The 22370-nt window shown below is 49.5% G+C and overlaps 1 protein-coding gene across 30 annotated transcripts in view; it reads left to right on the top strand.

Annotated features, from left to right (window-relative positions):
- Positions 1-22370, top strand: part of MACF1 (microtubule actin crosslinking factor 1) — a 362956-nt gene that overhangs the window by 173631 nt on the left and 166955 nt on the right. For all 30 annotated transcript variants that reach the window (XM_053267998.1, XM_053268004.1, XM_053268005.1 and 27 more), the window contains 13 exons: positions 455-550; positions 1929-2056; positions 3334-3427; positions 4196-4350; positions 5918-6215; positions 7937-8065; positions 9152-9229; positions 11280-11441; positions 12182-12286; positions 12898-12993; positions 15214-15339; positions 19297-19449; positions 20150-20304. In XM_053267998.1, coding sequence (XP_053123973.1) covers positions 455-550; positions 1929-2056; positions 3334-3427; positions 4196-4350; positions 5918-6215; positions 7937-8065; positions 9152-9229; positions 11280-11441; positions 12182-12286; positions 12898-12993; positions 15214-15339; positions 19297-19449; positions 20150-20304 — 1775 coding nt within the window. The remainder of the gene's footprint in view (positions 1-454; positions 551-1928; positions 2057-3333; positions 3428-4195; positions 4351-5917; positions 6216-7936; positions 8066-9151; positions 9230-11279; positions 11442-12181; positions 12287-12897; positions 12994-15213; positions 15340-19296; positions 19450-20149; positions 20305-22370) is intronic.

The raw sequence follows: 22370 nt of genomic DNA, 5'->3' as shown, positions 1-22370 counted from the left end.
CCACACGCAGAGAGTAGAAACCTACGGTGCGCGTGGGGATTAGGTATCTGCAGATGGCTCAACTAAGTGAGCCAAGCTAAAGGCGCAGAAGCAAAACAATCAGCTAATCTGAACTCAAAACCAACCAACCAGGGCCATAGTCCCAAAGCCTTTGATCTGGAATGTTGGCAAAAACCATCCAGTGACGCTTCCAAGGAGGAAATTGAATGGGGTACCCAGTGGCTCGAATCTGCAGAGGGGATGATGGCCATGGCCCAGCCAAGCACGGGGGATTCCTCTCGCTTTCCTGCCATTCTTTCCCAGCTTTTAGCTGTCTGACCTTTAGGGGCACCCTGTGGGTGGAAATGCAGCGCTCTTCCCCTCTGCCTCGTCCGTTAAGAGATGTTTGATATTTCTCTCCTCCATGAGTAAAGCAACTCCCACTGGCAATTTGTCTGGTTTTCGGTCCTTACAGGCACTTTATAACCAGTACATACACTTCAAAGAAACGGAGATCCCAGCGAAACAGCAAGAAAAAGGAAGAATTGAGGAGCTGTATAAACTGCTGGAGGTGAGAGACATGCTTGCCGATGCGTGGAGCAGCTGTGCAAAAGAGCTTTCCTGTATTTGCTTTTTAAAAAAGAAGCAGCAGCAGCCTAGTCATTCAGTTTTGGCGTTGGCTTTCAAACAAATCCATCACAACTTAGGGCTGTAGATTACAACAGAAGTACCTTTGCTTAGCTTGTTGTGTGAACATCTCTGGTGAAATTTTGACCCAGTAGTGGCTTGTCCTACTAAGCTGGGGGTGGGTTTGCCAAACGAGGTGCAGCTGCCTCTGGTTCCCGAAGCTCTGCTGTCTCTCTCATCCCATCCCACCCCAGCATTAACGAGAGCCACACTGCCTGCAGCCTGGCCATTCATCAGGTAGAGCTGTGTGGCTTGGCTGGGCCAGGGGTGGGAAAAGAGAGAGAGGAGCCCCCAGAGCTGCTGGGAACTGGAGGTATCTGTGCCTCATGTGACCCCCCCCCGGCTTATTAGGATGAGCTGCCATTGGTTTGACCCCGGCAACTGCAAAAGCGATCATTTTTTTTCCCAACCCTGCTTCCCATATTAAAGGAAACAGGCCAGCAACTGCATTCCTGAGAAGCCACTTTGAGGAGTGGGGGGAGGAGATCCCCCCCAATGGGGCGGCAGCCAAGTCCTCATTGCCACAGCTATTCCTGGCCCCACACAAGTCTCTGTGGGTTGGCCCTGGTGCCTCCAGTTGCTAACTAACATCAAGCCTAGCCTAACAGGGTGCATTCCTCATTGAGCTGATTGTGGTCTGCCCTTGTGGTCTGGGATGAAGGGAGTTGGAATCCAGCAACATCTGGGGACCCCAGTTTGACAACTCCCGGTCATAAGGAGTCTCCCCTAAACTAGTGATCCCGCACAGCAAACAGCATTTGTTGGAGCTGTTCTAGGCTGTTCTAGTAGCAAGTTGTATATTCCTAATCGGAAAGAAAATGTTCTGAAGCTTCTTGTGTTACTTGGTTACTTTCTGGTTTGAATTTGGAATTTTTTTTACTAAGGTTGTGAAATTCAGTGCTGCAGTTTGTAAGATTAGACAAGATATGTTTAAACTGGATATTACTGATTAGTTGCTTGTTACAATTTAGTTGGTTATGGACTGGTAGATATTTTTTATTTTATGTTCAGTTGTATTAGGCATGTACACTTTAAAAAAGTGTTTCTGGCCATGTACTGAAATAAAGCTACCCCACACACTAATTGGAAAGGTACTTCTCATCGCCTTGGGGAGGCGTTCTCTGCTTGGCTGGTGCCACCTCAACCCAAGGTGGGGAGAAGAGAGTCTTGGTTGCCCAGGCTGCGGGGAGACGGGTCTTCGCTCAGGGCTCCCAGGAAAGGAGGCCCCTGAGAAACAGCTGCCGTCCCCTTGTGCCCTCCAGGTCTGGATTGAATTTGGCCGCTTCAAGCTGCCCCAGGGCTACCACCCCAATGACGTGGAGGAAGAGTGGGGCAAGCTCATCATAGAGATGCTGGAGCGCGAGAAGTTGCTTCGGCCAGCGGTGGAAAGGTGGGTGCTCCGTTGCCAAGTGTGGCCGCTGATCCGGGGAATCTTTCCGAGATTGGTGTTGGACTGCAATGGTGGAGACAATTATTGTTAAATTGTTAAATGTATATCCCGCCTTTCATTAAGAAAATCCCAGGACAGCTCACAATAAAATTTAAAAACAAGATTATAAAAAAGACACAATTCGGGAGAATTTTGTGTGCTGAAAACCCCAAAAGTATAAACCAGTCCTGGACATAAGCACGGCTGTCTCTGCGCTGTGTCTGAAGTGGGAATCCCGTCCCTGGCTATTGGTGTTCAGCCCTGCTGAAGTCAGTGGGGTTCCCCTTCGGTGGACTCAGACACTTGGTCCATCTAGCTCCGGATTGTCTGCCCTGACTGATAGTGGCTCTGCAGGGCTTCAGGCTCGGGGTCTTTCCCAGCCCATTTGAGGGATTTGAACCTGGGACCTTCTCTATGCAAAGCAAGGGCTCTGCCGCTGATGGACCATCACTCCCCAAGTGCAGCACAGAATGAACAACGGAAGGAGGGCACCATCTCTTAAGGAAGGGGCCTTGTGCAATGGCACTGGGGAGGATCTGGAGCAGGTCGCAGCTGTTGCACTGGGGCTTGTGCAGTTCAGGGTGGACCAGCAGGAAGGAGCAGCATAACAGGCCTGCACAGGGTGACCGACTTCCGACCCCCCCCCCTCCCCAAAGCAGTCTAGCAGCTTGGTAGAGCCGGGCTGCTGTGCTTGACTGATGACATCGCTCTCTTCCCAACTGTGATAAGTCACAGTGATCGATCAGTCTCTTCTTAGTGGATTCTGTGGACCGTGCAGGGGTTGGGTGGGTAGGGAAGAGAGCTGGTCTTGTGGTAGCAAGCATGACTTGTCCCCTTAGCTAAGCAGGGTCTGCCCGGGTTGCATATGAATGGGAGACTAGAAGTGTGAGCACTGGAAGAGATTCCCCTTAGGGGATGGAGCCGCTCTGGGAAGAGCATCTAGGCTCCAAGCTCCCTCCCTGGCAGCAACTCCAAGATAGGGCTGAGAGAGATTCCTGCCTGCAACCTTGGAGAAGCCACTGCCAGTCTGTGAAGACAATACTGCGCAAGACGGACCTAAGGTCTTGACTCAGTTTATGGCCGCTTCCTATGTTCCTATGATCTGTAAAGGTGGTTATATGCCACGGGGGTGGGGGAGCAAAGGGATTACTGACTTAAAAAGCAAGACATTAAAAAGACCAAGGAGCAATGAAGTTGCAACTGGCGGAAGGGACAGCTTGTGGACTCTCGTATTGCAGGTTGGAGTTGCTGCTACAGATTGCAAACAGAATTCAGCACGGGACTCTCAGTTGTGAGGAGAAGCTCACCCTGGCGAGGAACACCCTGCAAGCTGTGAGTCTTGTGTTCCCTCCCCCTGCCCCCTCGTCTTTTGGGACTTCCTTTGCTCTCCCCCCACCCCGCCGCCCAATCTTTAAGGGTTTGTGTTTCAGCCTTATAGATGTAGGCATCTTTGCTTTCAGACAGCAACAAAAACTCTCGAATCTTGTACCTGGAAAAACACACACTTTGCAAGGGCCCAAATTGGGCTGGCTCATTTCAGGTCAGCATAGAAGGTTCCGCACTCCTTCCCCTTGACCCGCAGCCCTGGCCTCGAAAGCTCCCTTGGTTGCCTACTCACTGCTCACTTTAGCAGCCCCTCTGTTCTGTTGCTGCTGGCTGAAGTTCCCCCTGGTGTCCCTTGGCCCCTCCTCTCCTTGGCTTCCTCCCCGCATCTTCCCCACAGGCCTCTGCTCCCCAGCCCTCTGCCCTCCCTATTCCTGGGCCCTCTTCTCCCCGGCATCCCGGACTTCAGCCTCTTTGTCTCTCCTTCTCTGTCAGCTCCTTGCCCTCTTCCATTCCCAGCTGCATACCAGGTGCAGCAAAGGTGTCCTTTCATATCCCCGTGGAAGATGTACTATTGGGCAACATGCCCTTTGCTAGCGGTCTTCCTTGGCATCAGATGGAATGTTGATGAACACTCCATGACATGCAACAGACGGGTGGGACCTAAAGTAAAAATACGCTCGCTCGTGCAGATGCGTCGGGTCTGAGCAGCTTGGGCCTTGAAAGCACACCGTGGATGGCAAATCTTTTGATTCAACGTACACCTTCTCATTCCAGGATGAAGCACACTTGGAGTCAGGTCAGCCGGTGCAGTACGAGTCGGATGTCGCCATGTACCTCCAAGAGTGTGAAGGGCTGCTCCGCCAGCTCCAGGCGGATGTTCAGATCCTCCGAGATGAGAATTACTACCAGCTGGAGGAGCTTGTCTTCAAGTAAGAGGTCTTTGGTGGGCCTGGGCCTGGAGGGGGCTTCTGGAGGTCATTCATTCATTCAAAGTTTATTACGGTCTATGACCAGCACAACAAGGGGGTGGTGGATACAATTAAAATATAAATAATTAAAAGGGGGGAAAAACAAGTCAACAGTCTAACCCATCAGCAATGTTATAACTGAAAGGTTATAGAGCAGCACTAGGACTGTTAATTAAAAACTGGCGCACTCTTCGAGCTGCTGCACAAAAGCCTGCCACTTTCCGAGTAATGGCAGGTATGCTGTCCTCAAGCAGGAAAGCCACTTGTTGGCTAGGCGAATTTCCTGGGAAACGAGCCAACAGTGGAGATATTAGTTCTAAATGTAGGTCCCTATAAAAGGAGCAATAAAGCAAAACATGTTCGATTGTTTCAACTTCCCCATCACCACAGGGGCATAGACGCTCCGCATAAGGAGTCTAGGAGAGAGGCAGGCTCACAGTCAGACTGCGGGGGACAGAATGCACCTGCAGGTCTAAGCCCATCGTACCGAGGGCAGATTTCTTCCTGCCCCCAAACGCCAGGCTCTTGGCATGAGGAAATGGCATCCGTCCAAACAGGGCTGATGTCTGAGGTGGGAAATCAACCTGCGACATCCGTGGCTTGCAGCCCAAGCAAATTTAAGACGGTGCCTGGCCTACTGGCAAGTTCTCCTGCACGGCCTCATGTGGAAGTGAACGAGAGCCCTCTCCAGCAGCTCCTGTTTGTATCCGTGGGGCTTGCACAGGAGAATGTCCCAGTGCAGCAGCAGCTCATCCTAACGAGCTGGGGGCGGGGCGGTGGATGGGGCTGACGGGGGCAGCTCTGTTTCCTCCTCCGCCACTCTCCCCGCTTGCCCTGCCTGAGAGCCGCACTGCCTGCAAGCTGGCCGCTTGTCAGGTAGAGCTGTGCGGTTGCTCCTCTCTCTCTCCCACTGCCCAAAAGCTGTGGTGCCTGCCGGCTGGCCCTTCATCAAGTAGGGCTGCAGGGAACTGCACACCTCCTACCTGATAAATGACCAGCCTGAAGGCTGCGCGGCTCTCGGGCAGGGTGGAGGAGAGAGGAGCAAGCCAAGCGCCCCCCTTGGATGCCACCCCAACCCCACTCACTAGGACAAGCTGCTGCTGTCCCAGTGGATCACACACACACCCCGCCCCGTGGGTCAACCCAACTCCAGATGTCCTGAATGGTGCTGAGAAACCTTCATATGAGGTAGGCAACTTGCTTCATACCCAACTTACTCTCTTCTCAAGGAGAGATTATGTTGGGGTGCATCTCTACACCCCACAGAGAGGGGGAGAACTTCTAAGGGTCTGTTAGAGGGGAGGGGTCTGTAGTTGTGAAACTAGAAGTGATGACTATACTGCCCAGAGTATGTGTCCAAGTGCAATCTCCCAAATCTGGGAAGGGAAGATGCCGGAATTATGTGTGTATTGGGGTGGGTGGGAGGGGTGTCTTGTCTGTCTGTATGTGTGTGTGTTGTCGGGGTGGGATCCTTCACTGGCCTTTGCTTCCCTGACTCAAACTCCCTCCTCTCTTGGTTCTCTGCCAGGATTGTACGCCTTCAAGATGAGCTGGTTACCTTGCGGCTGGAATGCACCAACCTCTACCGCAAGGGGCACTTTTCCTCCCCCTCCTCCTTGGACTTGGTCCAGCCTTCCTCCCTCAGCACCATGCACCTTAAGACTGAGCCCTTGCTGAAGGGGACGCACAGCACCACCACCACTGCCTCTACCTCCTGGTTCCGCAAGCCCATGACGCGCATGGAGCTCGTGGCCATTTCCTCCTCCGAAGACGAGGGCAGCCTCCGCTTTGTGTACGAGCTGCTGTCGTGGGTGGAAGAGATGCAGGTGGGTTATCTAACTGTAAACAAAACAAACAAGAAGTTCTGGTAAGAACTAACCTGCCTGCTTTCCTTTCACTATAATTTTAATTGATAATTACCATCTTCACAAGTTAGCCCACTTGTGCCTCAAATGTTCACGCGTCCGCCATCTTGGATTGGGGTGGATGGCATCATCACAAACGACACAGTTGAGGTGTCCCCATGAGTCACTAGAACTGTACTAGGTTGGGTTGGTATCTGTTCCCACTTGCTCCTCAAACATTAATGCATCCACCATCTTGAAGTGGGGTAGATGATATCATCAGAAACTATGCTTTTGAGTTTTCCTTATGTGCCTCTACAACTTACCAAATTTGGTCCAAATCTGTCTAGGCATTGTGAAATTGATACTAGGGGGACAGACAGACAGACAGACACACACACACACGAGACACACACACACACACACACTGAGTGTGCTGGGTGATCTCATACACCTTCTTTTCTTAAGGAAAGTAGGCTAACAAAAAAAGGCAATGAGCTGTAAATGCTGGAGGGAAGGGAACAGATGTGATTTTTAAAAAAAAAATATTTGGTGCCAAATCCTGGAGCAAGGGTGGCCAACTGGAGATTCTGCATCCCATCATTCTTAGCCTCAGCTGTGGTTGGGGATGATGGGAGTTGTTGTCTAGCAACAGCTGGAGAGGTCTGGTCACTCCAATTCTAGAGGCTCATGGGGAGTAACTGCGTGAATAACGAAACTTTAGAAATGTTTCTTTGAGAGGAGGGCAATTCTTGCATCTAGAAACCAAAGTATGCCCATATGCAAACTTCATCGATTGATTAGTCATCAGATTAATGGATTAGGATGTCTTTTAATAGGGTGGCTCATCATTTAATAGGAGTGACTCATCCTATTGAGCTGGTCTCTCTCTCTCTCTCTCTCTCTCTCTCTCTCTCTCTCTCTCTCTCTCTCTCTGTGTGTGTGTGTGTGTGTGTGTGTGTGTGTGTGTGTGTGTGTGTGTGTGTACACTATTGGAGACATATATGCCTGATGATCAGTCAGCCTGTAGGCAGTGCAGCTCTTATTAGTGCTGGGCTAGTGCTGGAAGAGGGAGACAAATCTACCTAGGTAAACTTAGGGCCCCCTTGCAAGTTAAGCGTTATCTGCCTACACACACACACACACACACACACACACACACACAATGTCATGCAGTATTTCGAACGCAAGGCTTATTGAGGGCACAAACAGCAACTGAACTCATAAAAATGTAAGAATATAAGACACACATATTGATGCAAATATGCATGAGCACAGACATTTCGACACACAACTTAACATCTCCCCGTCCCACCTATTTCTTTCCCCACTGTCCCCTTTGTCTCTAAAGCAGAGGTCATGCTTGGCCACGTGGCACAGGTCACAGTCACACTTGGCCGTGGCATGGCGACCACACCACCCAGACTCGGGGGGCCCTGGAGGGTGTGGAGGCCCTGGACTTTGGCCCGGAAGTCCGGGGTAAGAGCAGCTCTGTGGGGAGAAGAAGCACAGATGAAGCTCTGGGAAAGAGATGCAGCTGTGCCTCTTTGGGGGCCTTCCCCGCTCCAGAGTTTGTTCGGACAAGCTGCTCCTGGTGGCAGCCCAAATTACTAGGCGGTTGCTGTCAGCACAGGGTACATTTCTGTCAATGACTTCTGTCCATGCAAATGTTGACTGGTTGCCTGTTCTGCACCCGTTTTCAGATGAAGTTGGAGCGGGCCGAATGGGGGAGCGACTTGCCAAGCGTGGACTCCCAGCTGGAGGCCCAGCGCCATGTCCACACCAGCGTGGAAGAGCTGGGCGCCAGTGTGAAAGAGGCCCGGATGTACGAGGTAGGCAGGGGAACGCGTGGCGTGAACGGCAGCCACGGCTGGTTTAACTTTTATGGATGGAGAGCTGGTCTTGTGGCCGCAAGCACAAATTGTCCCCTTTGCTAAGCAGGGTCTACCCTGGTTTGCATTTGAATAGGAGACGATATCTGTGAGCACTGTAAGATTTTCCCTTAGGGGATGGGGCCGCTCTGGGAAGAGCATCTGCCTGCTTGCATGCAGACGGTTCCAAGTTCCCTCCCTGGCAGCATCTCCAAGATAGAGCCGAGAGAGATTCCTGCCTGCACCCTTGGAGAAGCCGCTGCCAGTCTGTGTAGACAATACTGAGCTAGATGGACCAATGGTCTGACTCGGTAGAAGGCAGCTTCCTTATGTTCGTAACTTGCTTCTCGATAGGAAGCAGTGACCATTGTGCTATCAAATTCAGCATATATGAAGTTGGAAAATTTCCAAGGGAGACCAGGAAGGATACACTGACTTCAAAAAAGAAAACTTCTCAAAGATAAGGGGGGCAGTCAAAAGGAGATGGAAAGGGCAAGTTAAGAGGGTCAGATCTCCCCATAACACATGGAAATAACTTTAAAACCACAATAATTGAAGATCAGCTAGACTGTGATACTGTACCATAAAGTAGGAAAGGTAATGCCAAGTCCAAGAGGATGCCAGCATGTCTAATGAGTGGAGTCAAGGAAGCCAGAAAGGCAAGAATTTATTTATTTATTTAAAATATTACCCTGCCCTAACAGTTATGCACAATTCAACATGATAAAACAGCATAGAAGGCAGCACGATTTAAAAAGGGATACAATAGCAGTCAGGATTAAAATTAATTAAAACTGGTGGTTGGTTACAGCCTCCTCCTCCTCCTCCTCTTCCTCCTTCTAGACAAGAAGGGTTTTCAAGTTCTTTTAAAAACTAACCAAAGAGGGAGACTGATGAAACAATAAGGGATGTGAAAAATGAACTGGAGGAGCATATGGCTAAAAACATCAAGATGAACCATGAAAGCTTCTTTAAATCTGTGCATCTCCACCAAGCTTAACTTTGGAATTTCTTGTTGTTCCTTTCCTCTCTTTTCCTCCTTTTAAGGGTAAAATGTCTCAGAATTTCCGCACAAGTTACACAGAGACGTTGGGCAAGCTGGAGACCCAGTATGGCAAGCTGATGGTGAGTGTTCCTTCTGGGCTTTATTTGTGTGGCCAAAAAAACATCAGGAAATAGTATGCCTGAGTGGTGAGAAGCCCTTCAAAGCAGCAATGGGTTTCTTTCTGCTGAGTGTGAGAACCTTTCTGTGTAAGGGGGGATTGCCTGCCATATATTTATCCTAACTAGACTTACCCTCTAATGTGAAATAAACTCCCTTAAGACATGTCCAAGGGATTGTTTGAACTATTAAGTGTAGGCTCTTGTCTGCATAGTTTTTATTGTCTTAACAGAATCTACTATAAACATTATAATACAGAGGTTTGAATAATCAGTAAACAATGAGACTTGGAAAAACTCTCTTTCTTCCTCTTGATCCAAAAAAGATATTTGAAACAATATTTCAGCCCAAAAGGCTAACTCTGGCTTACATACGAACAATTATTTAGCTCTTCCCAGCATCTCAAAAATCATTCTTAAGTGGGGGAAAGCACAATTCAAAGCTGTTATTTCTGGTTTCATAAGAAACCAGCTTCATCTTGGGTGTCTGGTTTACTCAGCCCCTTGCATCTTTAGAAGTCCTTTCCTCAGCCAACCCTGGGCTGGCTGTCAGACTGTCTAGTCCGCTCATGATTTCCTTCCCTCTGTGTGTGCTCTGGAGAACTTTGCCTAATGGCGGCGGGGGGGGGGCCTGCTCGCTTCAGCCGCCCCTCCCAATTTCAAAACAATCCTTATGTCCTTGAGTCATTTCTCCAGTACACCCAGAATTATTGTTTGGGCTATCTTTTTTGTTTCTCCTCATTGAGGTCAGACTGGGCTGATATCAGTGGCACGTAAGACTTCAATGCATAGACTGAAAAACAGCTTAACAATCCATTTATAACTTTCACCCCTTTGCTGCTGCTTCTAAGCAGGAATCTAGCTTCACTTCAGCCAAGTGATGCCAATATTTCATCAATTCGTGGGTGATGTACGCTACCTTTCCTTTCTGGGAGGGCTGAAATTCCACCCCTGGACCTGAAGGTCTTCCTGTGCAGTTAGTTTTGGTTTGCCATAAATGTGCTTTTCTGTCTTGATGGTGACCCACAATGTCCCCCTCCAATGAGGGCACGAATATCTCATTTAGGAAGCGCTCGGAATACCATGTTCTGTGCCTGGGAAACTGATATTTCCCCCAGGTGCCATGACATTTATTGCAGTTGAATGCAGCATGGAAGGTGCTTGCGTCCCTGTTTGTCTAGATACGTTTTTGGCTGTCACTGGCGGCGAATCCTGGAACTGTCGTCCCAAAGGGGATAAGGGAGTCATTTGGTTTGATGTCAATCTTTCAGACCCCTTCAGAAGTGGTGCTCTGCAAAAGGCGCAAGCAGTCAGCCTGTGTGCTGCTGCTGCGCATTTCTCGGCACCAATGGGGCTGCTTTGGAAAAATGGAGCTCTGCTAAGCCCCGGCGATGTCTGGAAGGTGTGTGGGGAGCACTGAGCATGCCAGTACTTTCCCTCTTAAAGCAGCCCCTCTAGATCCGGGAAACCTGCAGCACTGCGTGGAGGTCACTGGTGGAGATGGTGCCCTCTGTGGGCCCTTTTTCACATTAATGCAGGGGTTCTCAAAGTGGGGGTCTCCAGACGTTGTTGGACTATAACACCCATCATCTCGCCACAATGGCTGTTGTAGCAAGGGATAATGTGAGATGCAGTCCAACAGCACAATGGCCGTCTTGGCAAGGGATGATGGGAGTTGTAGTCCAACAACATCTGGGGACCGCAACTTTGAGAACCCCTGCATTAAAGTATCAGGCTTTGGCAAAAGCTTCAAGCAGGCCTAGTCCGCAGCAGGGCCATGTAGCCATGTAACTGTCATGCTGGGACAGGCTATGATGATGCTGCTCTTGAAAGGGGACTTGTGGGTATCCTATGCAAATGCTGAAATGCAATTGGGGAACTCTCCTGTCAGCCCTAAAGAACAGCCTGACAATATTTGGCTGGGAGAACTTCTGGAGAAGAGCGGGTGGGAGTGGCGGGGGCAGGAAACGTGAGGGATGGGAAATGTGGCCAAATCTGTCCTCTCATTTTGCAGGAAACCTCCAGTTTCCGATTGCGCCACCTCCAGAGCTTGTATGGGTTTGTCTCTCAAGCAACAGCAGAGTTAATTTGGCTCAATGAAAAGGAAGAGGAGGAATTGGCATACGACTGGAGTGACAACAACCCCAGCATGGCAGCCAAGAGGAATTATTTCTCGGTGAGTGGAAGGGGCAGGGTGGGGCCACTGTTTGCAATGCTCCCACTGTGTTTCTGTTGTGGCACGGGAGTCGTCAGGAGCTCCAGGTGGAAACAAAAGAACCACAGAGGTTGATGTTTCTCACAGAAGTTCTGTATTTGAAAAAAGTTACGCATTTCACTGCAGCCCTTGAAATGAATATTTGTCAAGCTGCTAAAGCTTCACTATGATTCTGAACTCGATATTTGAGGTTTCACAGAATATGGATTTCTTGTGGCAGCAGAAAGACCTCTCTCGGGTTCATGTTATCCATCTAACCCTCAGATCTCCCCGCACCCAGCCCCAAACGCCTATATTCTAGGAGCGTAGAATAGTCCTGCTGGAGTTTGCGTTTGTTTCCAGGATTATTGTGGTTCGAATTGTAACAAACCCCAGCACTTTCCAGTGCGTACACAATTTCCTTCTGTCTCATTTGACTGCACACCAACCCCATGAGTGAGTGGCCAGTCCGCCTCAGGTGTCTGGGCAGGGATTTGCACCCGCCTCCCACATCTACATCCATGTTCAGAGTTAGTGCAACGAAGTGGACCGTTGGCTGCTCCAAGCTGTTCTAAAGTGCAGGGGTCGTTACTGAGGCTTCGGACAATGCCCCCTCGCTGCATTTGCCGCCACCCGCTGAAGGCTGCCTTTGGTCAAAGCGAGGCAAGTCTGTGTGTGGTTTTGCATTGGAAGATGTAAGTGCGAAGTCCCTTGCTCTGCAGGAGCTCACGCTGGAGCTGGAGGAGAAGCAGGACGTGTTCCGCTCGCTGCAAGATACGGCTGAGATATTATCGTTGGAGAATCATCCGGCTAAGCAGACCGTGGAGGTAAAGGGTGGCTTGGAGGGGAAGGGTCATGTGTGCCTGCCTAATGCGTGGCCAAATACGTTGGGGGCTGCCTTCCAGGTTGAGGCAGTGGCCAAGGGGTGCTTGCCACTGACACTGTGTTTTCTGTACACACGCAGGGAGCCATGTGGCCACTTCTAGTTCCCTGGCCTGGCCATCTGGAAAGGGCACATGGCCAGATCAGCCAGTGTGCTCCATGAGTATGCTCACGTTTTTAGCATGCAAGTAGAGTGTGTTGTGGGCATTCATAGACAAGGAGCATGGGAAGTGGTCCTCCTCTTCCTGTGCCAGATTTTGGAGGAGTGTGCCTTGTGGCACAGGGTGCTATCAAACCTTCTTTGGGTCTCCTGGCAGTCCTCCTCGTCCATCATGGGCAACTAGGCTGTTTACAAGCCTGTTGTGCAATCCCTTGCCCTTCCCTGTGTTCCTGGCCACAAACCATGGAGCGTGGCCAGTCAGGGCTAGCCAAGGAGCAAGGAACCTGGAGGTGCCCACTGGAGGGGCGACATTAATTTCGTGTGAGGCCAGCCCTGCCTGCAATGGTGCAGAAGTCTCACCAGGTTTCTTTTGGGCTTTCATTTTGCTCCTGGCAGGCTTACAGTGCAGCCGTGCAGACGCAGTGGCAGTGGATCAAGCAGCTGTGCTTGTGCGTGGATCAGCACGTGAAAGAGAACACCGCTTACTTCCAGGTACCACGGGCAGGGAAAGGGTGCCCCCCCCAAAAAAGAGAGGGCTCTACAGCAGTAGGTTAACTGTCAATGTTAACCCCTGCTCGCTGGGCAAAGAGGCACCTTTTAATGTGGTGATTCTCTTTATTTATCAGGCGGAGAGTAACTGGCCCGATCCACCCCCAGCACAGGACCTCCAGTGACTGTTGCTGGTGTCCATCTTATGGTTCTTTTTAGATTGTGAGCCCTTTGGGCACAGGGAGCCATCTTATTTATTTATTATTTCTCTGTGTAAACTGCCCTGAGCCATTTTTGGAAGGGCGGTATAGAAATTGAATTAATAATAATAATAATAATAATAATAACAATAACAACAACAACAACAACAACAACAACAATAATAGTGATGATGATGATGATGATGATGTCAGAAGACACTCATGTGCCGCTTTTTCCCTTGTAGAGCAGTGCAGAATCTCCACGCCCATCCCAAACTCAACTCGGTAGCGGCTGCTCCTAATGGGATAATGGAGGAGGCGCTGCCTCTGTTTCCCAGCAGCAGCTCGGGTTGCTTCTCTATCTTCTGCCACCCTCCTGAGAGCCATGCTGCCTGCAGGGTGGCCATCATTAAGCAAAGCTGCGTGGGCTAAGCTCAGGTTGCCCCTCTCTCTCTCGCCTCACCTGAGAGCCGCTCTGCCTGCAGGCTGGCCATTCATCAGGTAGAGCTGTGCGGGGCGAGGGAGAGAGAAGCTCCCCCCGCCTGGCTTGTCAGGATGAGCTGCTACTGACTCAACTTTGATTGAGAGCATTTCCTATCCATCTTCTTCTTCGTTCTCTTGCTTTGCAAGTAAAACAAGAAATCACTGTCCATGTTGTGCCACGCCGTGGCTTTGCCTGTTTCATTCCTGACAAAATGGGCCCAAGTTGAACTGAGCCGGGCAGATGCCTCTAATACAATAAACTAAGAGAAGGGAGTCCTCTCCGCTCTGCTAGCACAGCTGGCCTTAATTTTGGTTCAGAGAAGGCCTTTGACTGGGTCGAGTGGATCTTTTTCACTTAACGGTGTTGCAAAATGTGTTTTCCTTCTCCTTTTTGCAAAATGTGTTTTCCTTCTCCTTTTAGCAAAATGGGTTAAAATGTAGGGGTGTGCAATTCGGATTTTCGGTGTTTCGGCTCGGGTTTTCTGAGTGTGGATTCTATGATAGCAAATGAGAGCGGATTCATGGTGTCTCACTGAAAATCTCATTTGCTATCATAGAAACCACACTCAGAAAACCTCAGAAACAACAGAACCCTGTACCCCATGGGTTAGAAACCCATGGGGGTGGTTGGCACCCTATGTGCACTACACCACCACTCGCTCTGGGCCACCCCAGCACCCCCTAAGCGCATTTATGGGGCTGATGAAAGCTCCATTATAACTTATTATGAGGAAAAACCTTAAAGACGCGGAAACTTCAACAATTAACCAAAAATCAGCCCTCTGCCCAAATCTTTTGAAAAAATTCAGGTAGCTTCCTTGCCCCAACCCGGCACTACCACCAACCCCACCCCGCTCTAGGACACCCCTTTCCCCCTGAGACGTGAAGCGATAAACCCTTCACGGGGAAAACCTTAAAGACTCGTAAACTTCAGAAATTCACCAAAAATCAGCCCTCTGCCCAATCACTCTGCAATTGGGGTGGTAGCCTCCAACCATTAGGCACTACCACCCCACCCCACCCTTTTGGCACAGATCCCACGTTATGCTCCTATCTGCCCCAAAGACACTAAAACTTCAGAAATTCACCAAATATCAGCCCTTTGCCCAATCCCTCTGCAATTGGGGTGGTAACCTCCACCTATTAGGCACTACCACCCCACCCCACTATTTTGCCCCTGGAATCCGAAATTCGAGCAGACATCACATCCAACCTTTTTGCATTGAAGTCAATGGGATACAAAAAGGCGGGAAATTCAAATAGACGTCATAGCTCAAAATGGAGGGGGGAAAAGAAGGCAAAAAAATGGAGGTCCGAATCACCCGAATTTTCGGGCCCGAAATTCGGGTGATTTGGCTCGTACCCGAAATTTCTCGGATCTTTTCGTGGGTGATTCGGTTCGGCCCCGAATCACCCGAAATTCGCTGTTTTGGGCACAGATCGTTCTGTGCCCGAAACGTTTTGCACATCCCTATTAAAATGTATGATGAGAAAACCCTGGTGGATGTGTTTGATGGGAAATCCTTTTGTGTCCTTGCAGTTCTTCACTGATGCTCGGGATTCAGAGACGTACTTGAAGAATCTCCAAGACACCATCAAGCGGAAGTATTCTTGTGACCGCAGCACCAGCCTGACACGCTTGGAGGACCTGCTTCAGGATTCCATGGTGAGTGCTCCTTGTGGGGGGCACGTCTTGAGACCCTGCTGGCTTGGCACGGGATGGCCCAGCAGCCTCATAACTATCAGAATGCCCCCTGATCCTTCATTTCTGAAACTCTTCCTTCCCTGAATTTGCTGCCTCAGTTTAACCCTATAAAATAGTATTTCCTGTCTGTCCAATTTGATAGCATCTAGTCTTAGCATTGCTAACTGCTCTGTGCTTAGAAAGGAAATAAGGAATGTGCACGCCTGTTGGAACTCTGTCTTCTGCTTCCTCCTTAATTGTTCCCAGACCTGCATTGTCTAACTGCCCTGGTGTGTTGCCTGCATCCCTGAAAACCTCAGGATGTTTGTGTTTCAATTCCCCGCCCCCATGAAATACCTGTCCACCTGTGATCATCCAGCATGCCTCTTCCCTGGCCTCTTTGGCTAAATCTGGTTGCTGCTACTACAACTGAGAACACTGGAAGGTGCCTTATACCGGTCTATCCAGCCCAGTATTGTCCACTCCAACTTGCAATGGCTCTCCAGATCTCAGGAAGCTTTTCCCCAGTCCTGCTGCCCAATATCTTATAACTGGAGATGCCAAGGATTGGATGTTGGACCATGTGGACGCCAAGCACATGCTCCACCACTGAGCTCTGGTGTATAACGTATATCAACAGTGGGTGAGAAGTTGTACAGAAAATAATGATGTAGTCCTTATCCTTAAAATATCGACATTGGCTGGACAAGATGGCAGTTGTGGAGGTGGGGAGGAGAGAAGATGAGGACTGACAACATACAGAAGGGGTTCGCATCTGCGCCCCCCAGTTGTTGTTGGACTAGAACTCCCATCATCCCAAAAGCCGTTGTGGCTGGGGATGATGGGAGTTGTAATCCAGCATCATCTGGGGATCCAAGCTTGAGAACCTCTGGCATACGATGAGCTGAGATGGGGGGCAGTGGAGGAGGGGAGAAAAATCCTGGGCTGATTCAGTAAAGCCTTTGCTGACAAGTTTGGTCTGGACTGAGGGTCTTTGGAGAAGAGAGAGTTGGCTTAATGAAGGGGAAGTTGGGTGGCTGTTTAGGAAGTCAGACATGAAAGAAGATAACTAGGAGGCCTGGTGGGGAAGAACTTGGAAGAGAGGAGGAGTGGAGTCAACGGCATGGCTTGAGTAAGGAGGATGCAGGGTGGCCTCTGGGCACATTGTAGGGAAGCCACTGAAGACATTCTCTCTGGGACAAGAAGAGCTTCCTGCCTTGGGCTGGCCATAGTGTGTGGACCCATTAACCACTTGGACTGTGGCCATGGATGGCATTGGGGTTCCCCATGTCTTCACCAGCGTCCCAGCGAGGAACATGGAGATGCTGAATGTGGGCACGTGAACTACCATGGTGAGAGATTCTGGCCATTAAGATGCAGGGCAGAGATCCCTCACGACATACAGAGAGGCCATCTCTGCAGTGCATCGTCTGCATGGCATCATCTGCATGGTGGTTGAAATGGGTGGGATGGCCCAGAGTTTGGGGCAGGACAAGCGAGAAGTTTAAAAGTGGAGCTCATCACAGAGCATGAGAGGGGAGAGCTTCAGGGGAAAGGACTCATGTGAAGCAGCCCTGAGAGTTGTCCGATAACTTCTGAGCCACAAAGGGAGATGGGTGCCTGGAGGGCAGGGCTGTGCCTCCATGGCTTTGGACACCATGAGGAAGTGTGCTGCTCTGTTTCATCCAACTGAGGTTAGTTTGTACAAGTGAATCCCATAATCTGCGAGGGTTCTGTTCCGGGGGGAGCTGCAGATGACAGATCCACAGATAACTGGGCATTAAAGTCAATGGGGTTGTGTGGCGGGGAGGGGTTAGGTTCCCGGAGGCTGGAAAACTGGCCCCAAAGCATGGAGGTGGGGGGAAGAGGGGGGGCCAAATAAAATGCCCTATCATGCTCCGTCGGTGTCCAGCTGTCCAGGAATGCCCCACCCAAGTCCCAAATTCCCCATGTCCCCATGAAAAATCATGCGGAAAATGCTTTAAAACAAACAAATGAGCTCCGAAGTGGTTCCTCTTGACAACATGGCAGCTGAAAATGACCTCCGAGGTCATTTCCATCCACCTAGGAACCGTGGATCCTTGGGTTTTAACCCTTTTGTATCCATGGGTAATGGGGTCAAGTGTCAGACACCTGCAGATATGCAGATCCATGAATAGCGGAACCACGTGTAGTGAGCTCCATCTGTATGTCAAAACTGGCACCAGTCAGCAAACCATGATTTGCTCTGGGCAGTCAAATCACAATCCGAGCCCTAAGATTTGAAGTTGGTTGGCTTGTCCTAGCCATGGTGGCATGTCATGTCTGGACCTGCAATGGTGGCTTAATCCGGGAGCAGCTTGTCCTAATGGCGGGGGGGTGGGTGGGTCAAAAGAGGGGCAGGTGCCTCTCCTTCCTGAGCTCCGTTTGTTCCTCTTTTCCCCATCCCGCCCTGCCCCTGTGTTAATGAGAGCTGTGCTACCTGCAGGCTGGCCATTTGTCAGGTAGAGCTGTGCGGTTAACTGTGCAGCTCTATTTAACAAATGGCCGGCCTGCAGGCAGAGTGGAGCAGGAGAAAGAGAGGAAACTGAGCTCTGAGAAGGAGAGGCAGCTGTGCCACCTTTGGCACCCCACCCTAGTTAGGACAAACTGCTCCTGCACACTTTCCAAATGACACGCTACAACAGTGTCACTATTGAAGTGTGCTTTCGTACTGCCTGTGTTTCGACATCGCAGCCAGCAAGGTGTCGTCCACATTTCCGATGCCTTCTTTTGGATTTTATCCTTGCGTTTTAGTCCCACAACATTGCATGTGCATCACAAAAAAACAGCAGTCTTTTCCCATTGTAGGAGGGTTGTGCAAGCTATTTATGTTTTCAAAACGATCCTGCCAAGCCGAAGCATTTTACTGCTGGACACTGTGTCATCTGGAAAGCGCCCAGGTTTAATCTGTTTGTTTCAGTAGCTTTGCCCTTGCCGGGCGCGCTCATAAGAGAGAGGCAAGTGTAGATCAAGAGAGGCAAGCAGAAGAGATGCAACTCAAACGAACCAAGATTTGGTGATTGTCTGTGGCACCTGGATGTGAAACACACAGGGGTGTTCTGCGTGATGTCTGAACTCACCCTCGGTCTTGCAAACTTTCTGTGAAGCTAAAGAGCTGTAACTGTACCCTCTGTAGACCTCGGGAGCCAGAGGGAGACACCTTCTACCAGGCAGGTTTTCCACAGGCTGCCCAAAATGAAAACTTTGGCCCCTGTGTGTGATGCTTCATTTATCTTGATGAATGAGTTACAGTTGTATTTCTTCCAACCATGCTCCCCTGGGACAGGCACAGGTAGCTTGTTTTTAAGCCTCTTTCTTTCCTTTCTTTCTTTTTCTTTCTTTCTTCATTCTATTTAAGACCACATTTGCATTTTTCCAGTGCTATTTCTCTGCCAAGTTTTAAACCGCTTCCATAAATGCACCAGCCTTCCCGAACAACCTCTTCACACAGTTATGTGGCCGTTTCCCCCCTTGTTTTGCAAATAAAAAATAATTTTAAAATCAAGTGCTTTGTTTTTCCTTCAGTGGGAAGGAACAGGTTTGGGTTCTGTTGCACTGCTCACTGTTTTATGGATACCTTTGATTTTGGGGTCTAGGCGTAATCTCTTAACTGCATGCAGCTTTGTGGCTGGGGAAGGGAGAGAAGGGGGTGGGGATAAATTCACTTCCTTTGAATCTTACAAAATAGGGGTTGATCCTGCACTCCCCACCCTGACTTGGAAAAATTGCAACATAACATGTTGTGTTATGAGTAATATTTATATATATCTTTGACCCTTGAGAAACCAAACCTACACCTGAAAAAATCTAGGGCTGTGTGTTTTGGGGAATGGGACTGGTGATGATTTTGGGGGTCTCCTTGCCCTGCCCCCTCTCTCCTCTCTGTCCCAATTGTGCTTTTCCTTTTGTTTTGAACAGGATGAAAAGGAGCAGCTAATCCAGTCCAAGAGTTCTGTGGCCAGCCTAGTGGGCAGATCCAAAGCCATTGTCCAGTTGAAGCCACGAAACCCCGACCACGTTTTGAAGAACACCATCTCCGTGAAGGCGATCTGTGATTATCGTCAAATTGAGGTCAGCTGATAATGACTGGAATAAAAGGTGGTACAGATATCGAGTGCGTGGTGATTTCCCTGAACTAGAATTTTATGACTTTGGATACTTTGGGTTCCAAAACCACTTGGTTTCTATGTTATAGGCAAGCTGCTAATTCTTGGCCTGGATCCCCAGCATGGGGTTAGTAATACTGGTAACCCTTCCTTACAGGGTTTATTGTAGCGATGACCGAGACAGCATATACAGAATACGAATACGACAAATATTTAGATAACGCTTTTCAACAAAAGTTTCCCAAAGCGGTTTACATAGAAATAAATAAAGTAAATAAATAAAAAGGCTCCCTGTCCCCAAAGGGCTCAAAATCTAAAGTTGAGCCCTTTGGACATCCCAACGTGCCCTGTAACATCCAAGAGTTATCGTAGGTTATGCTTTGGAAGACCGGCTGAGAGGAATGGTTAGGGCTGCAGGGGATGAGGGCAGGCAAGTGCCGATTTAGCTTAAATGTGAGGAAGTGGCATTTCAAGAGGGTAGTTAGCTGTCTGGGAGGGCTTTGGAATCTCCTCTCTGGGAGATGCAGAGAAGAGTTGGATGAGACTTGGATTAGGCACAAGAGGGGCTCTTCATGTGATGGAGCAGGTCCCTTGATGAGAGCAGAGGGAGAGGGGGCAGTTTGCCCACATGGTGGACCACAGCCTGCCTTTGGTTGCCCACACAGATCACCATCAGCAAAAATGACGAGTGTGTGCTGGAAGACAACTCTCAGCGGACCAAGTGGAAGGTGATCAGCCCCACTGGGAACGAGGCCATGGTCCCCTCAGTGTGCTTCCTGGTCCCCCCTCCCAACAAGGAGGCCATTGATATGGCCAGCAGGTAAAGGAGCCCACTTTATTGTCTTGAGCAGTGGCAGAGCCTGTTAATTCGAAGGATGCTTCAAGCAATATCTTGGGTGTTCTATGCAGGGGTGTGTGTGTGTGAGAGAGAGAGCAAGAGAGTGAGAGCAAGACTCTTTTCTTGGACTAGGAAAACTTTAAATGGCATTCTCTGCATTAATTGGTACAGCACTGAACAGCATGCGGAAATCCTAAAATCAGATTCCCACCCCCATAACATTTCTAGTTCTCCTTCAGCTTTCCCAGACAGCAGGGTTTCCGCAGGTTTACTGTGAGGTTTTTATGCGAGTTTGAAGCTGCCCAAAAACACCAACGCAAAAAGTGGATTTTTTTAAACCCCTGATGTAAATTGGGCTACACTCTAACTCACGATGAAAAACCCAAATTGTGTGTGAAGTGCTCCCTGATAGCTCGCAGGGACTTTGGGGTAAATCTGGCAAAAAATTTAATTAGTTTTAAATTGTGTTAACATTGTTTTAAGTAGCGTGTCTTAAGTAGTTTGTTTTTATGTTTTTAAAACTAGTTGTACACCGCCCAGAACCTCTGGATGGGGTGACTTATACATGTAATAAATAAATAAATAATAATACATAAAATGTAAATGCACCCCCTCCATTCCAGAGATGTGGGCTAAAAGCCAGGTTTGGAAAACTTACTTGTGGCAAAGGTGGAGTTGGTGTTCTGTTTTTCAACAAAAGGCGTGTTCCAGATTACAAGATGTGTTAAAGTGTTACAAAGTGCAACGGTATTAGGCAGTGGCTGGAAACCGCAAGCACAGTGTTTTCCAATGTGTTTCTCAATGCATCATGACAGGGTTGTTGCCATTCAAATTGCCCACCGCTGCAGCAGGTTTTGCAGGCAGGGGGTGTCCATATTCCACCAGAATCACATTCTCTGCCCCGCCCCCCATTTCGGGCCAATGTGGTTGCAGAGCGGGAATGACATGATGAAGTTTTTTAAAAAAAATTCTCTAGGCACTTTTGTGCAAAACCGCCACCAGAGGAAGCACCATAGCGTAAACTACAACCCCTTGATTGGCTCTATATTAATTGATTGCCTCTTTGACAGAGGCTCGCTGCCTCCTGCTCTTTCCTTGCTCCAGGACCACATCCCATCCACCGGCTACCTCCCCTCCTGCCTTTGCGCTGGGGCGTAACAAGGGTGGGGCAGGCAGGGCGCGTGCCCTGGGCGCCATTGCAGGGTGTGTGTGCAAAGTGCTTGCCATGCCCCGCCCCCAACTGTGGTCCAGAGAAGCGTCCCACCACACCCATACCCCGTCTGGGCTACTAGGAGCCCCCCCAGCGAGCACTTGCTGTTTATTTCAGGCAGTGTTTGCTGCCTGAAAGCATCTATTCCCCTTTCTCTCCCTCCAGAGACAGTTTGAATCCCTGCTGGTATGTTTCCCAGGCTCTGGGAAACACTGATCTGAAAGATGGGTGTCAGATGTTTGGATCGGGGGGGCACAATTTCAGTGCTTGTCCTAGGCACCATTTTTCCTAGTTATGCCCCTGCCTGTGCCCCACCCAATCAGTGCTTACCAGAAGTGTGAGCACTGTAAGATCTTCCCCTCAGGGGATGGAACCGCTCTGGGAGGAGCAGAAGGTTCCAAGTTCGCTCCCTGGCAGCATCTCCAAGACAGGGCTAAGGGAGATTCCTGCCTGCAACCTTGGAGAAGCCGCTGCCAGTCTGTGTAGACAGTACTGAGCAAGATGGACCAATGGTCTGACTCGGTACATGGCAGCTTCCTATGTTGCTAACCTGAGCAGGATTGAACATTTGCATGTGCATGTGCACGCCTTAGAGTGAACACTGTTCCCAAAGGTGGGTCCCCGAATGCTGTTGGACTACAATTCCTGTCAACCTCAGCCAAAATGACCCCTGGCCATTGTGGCTGGGAATAATGGAAGTTGTAGTCCAACAGCATCAGGAGACCCATAGTTGGGAATTTTTCAAGCACCAGCTTGAAACAGTGTTTTAGTAAGTGTTTCAGACCCATTTGCATGTCATGCTCTGGAGTCATTGACAAGCACAATATAGAAGTATGAA

This window comes from Hemicordylus capensis, chromosome 7 (genome assembly GCF_027244095.1).
Source record: "Hemicordylus capensis ecotype Gifberg chromosome 7, rHemCap1.1.pri, whole genome shotgun sequence".
Classification (NCBI taxonomy): domain Eukaryota; kingdom Metazoa; phylum Chordata; class Lepidosauria; order Squamata; family Cordylidae; genus Hemicordylus; species Hemicordylus capensis.
This window is presented reverse-complemented; position numbering and strand designations above follow the sequence as displayed.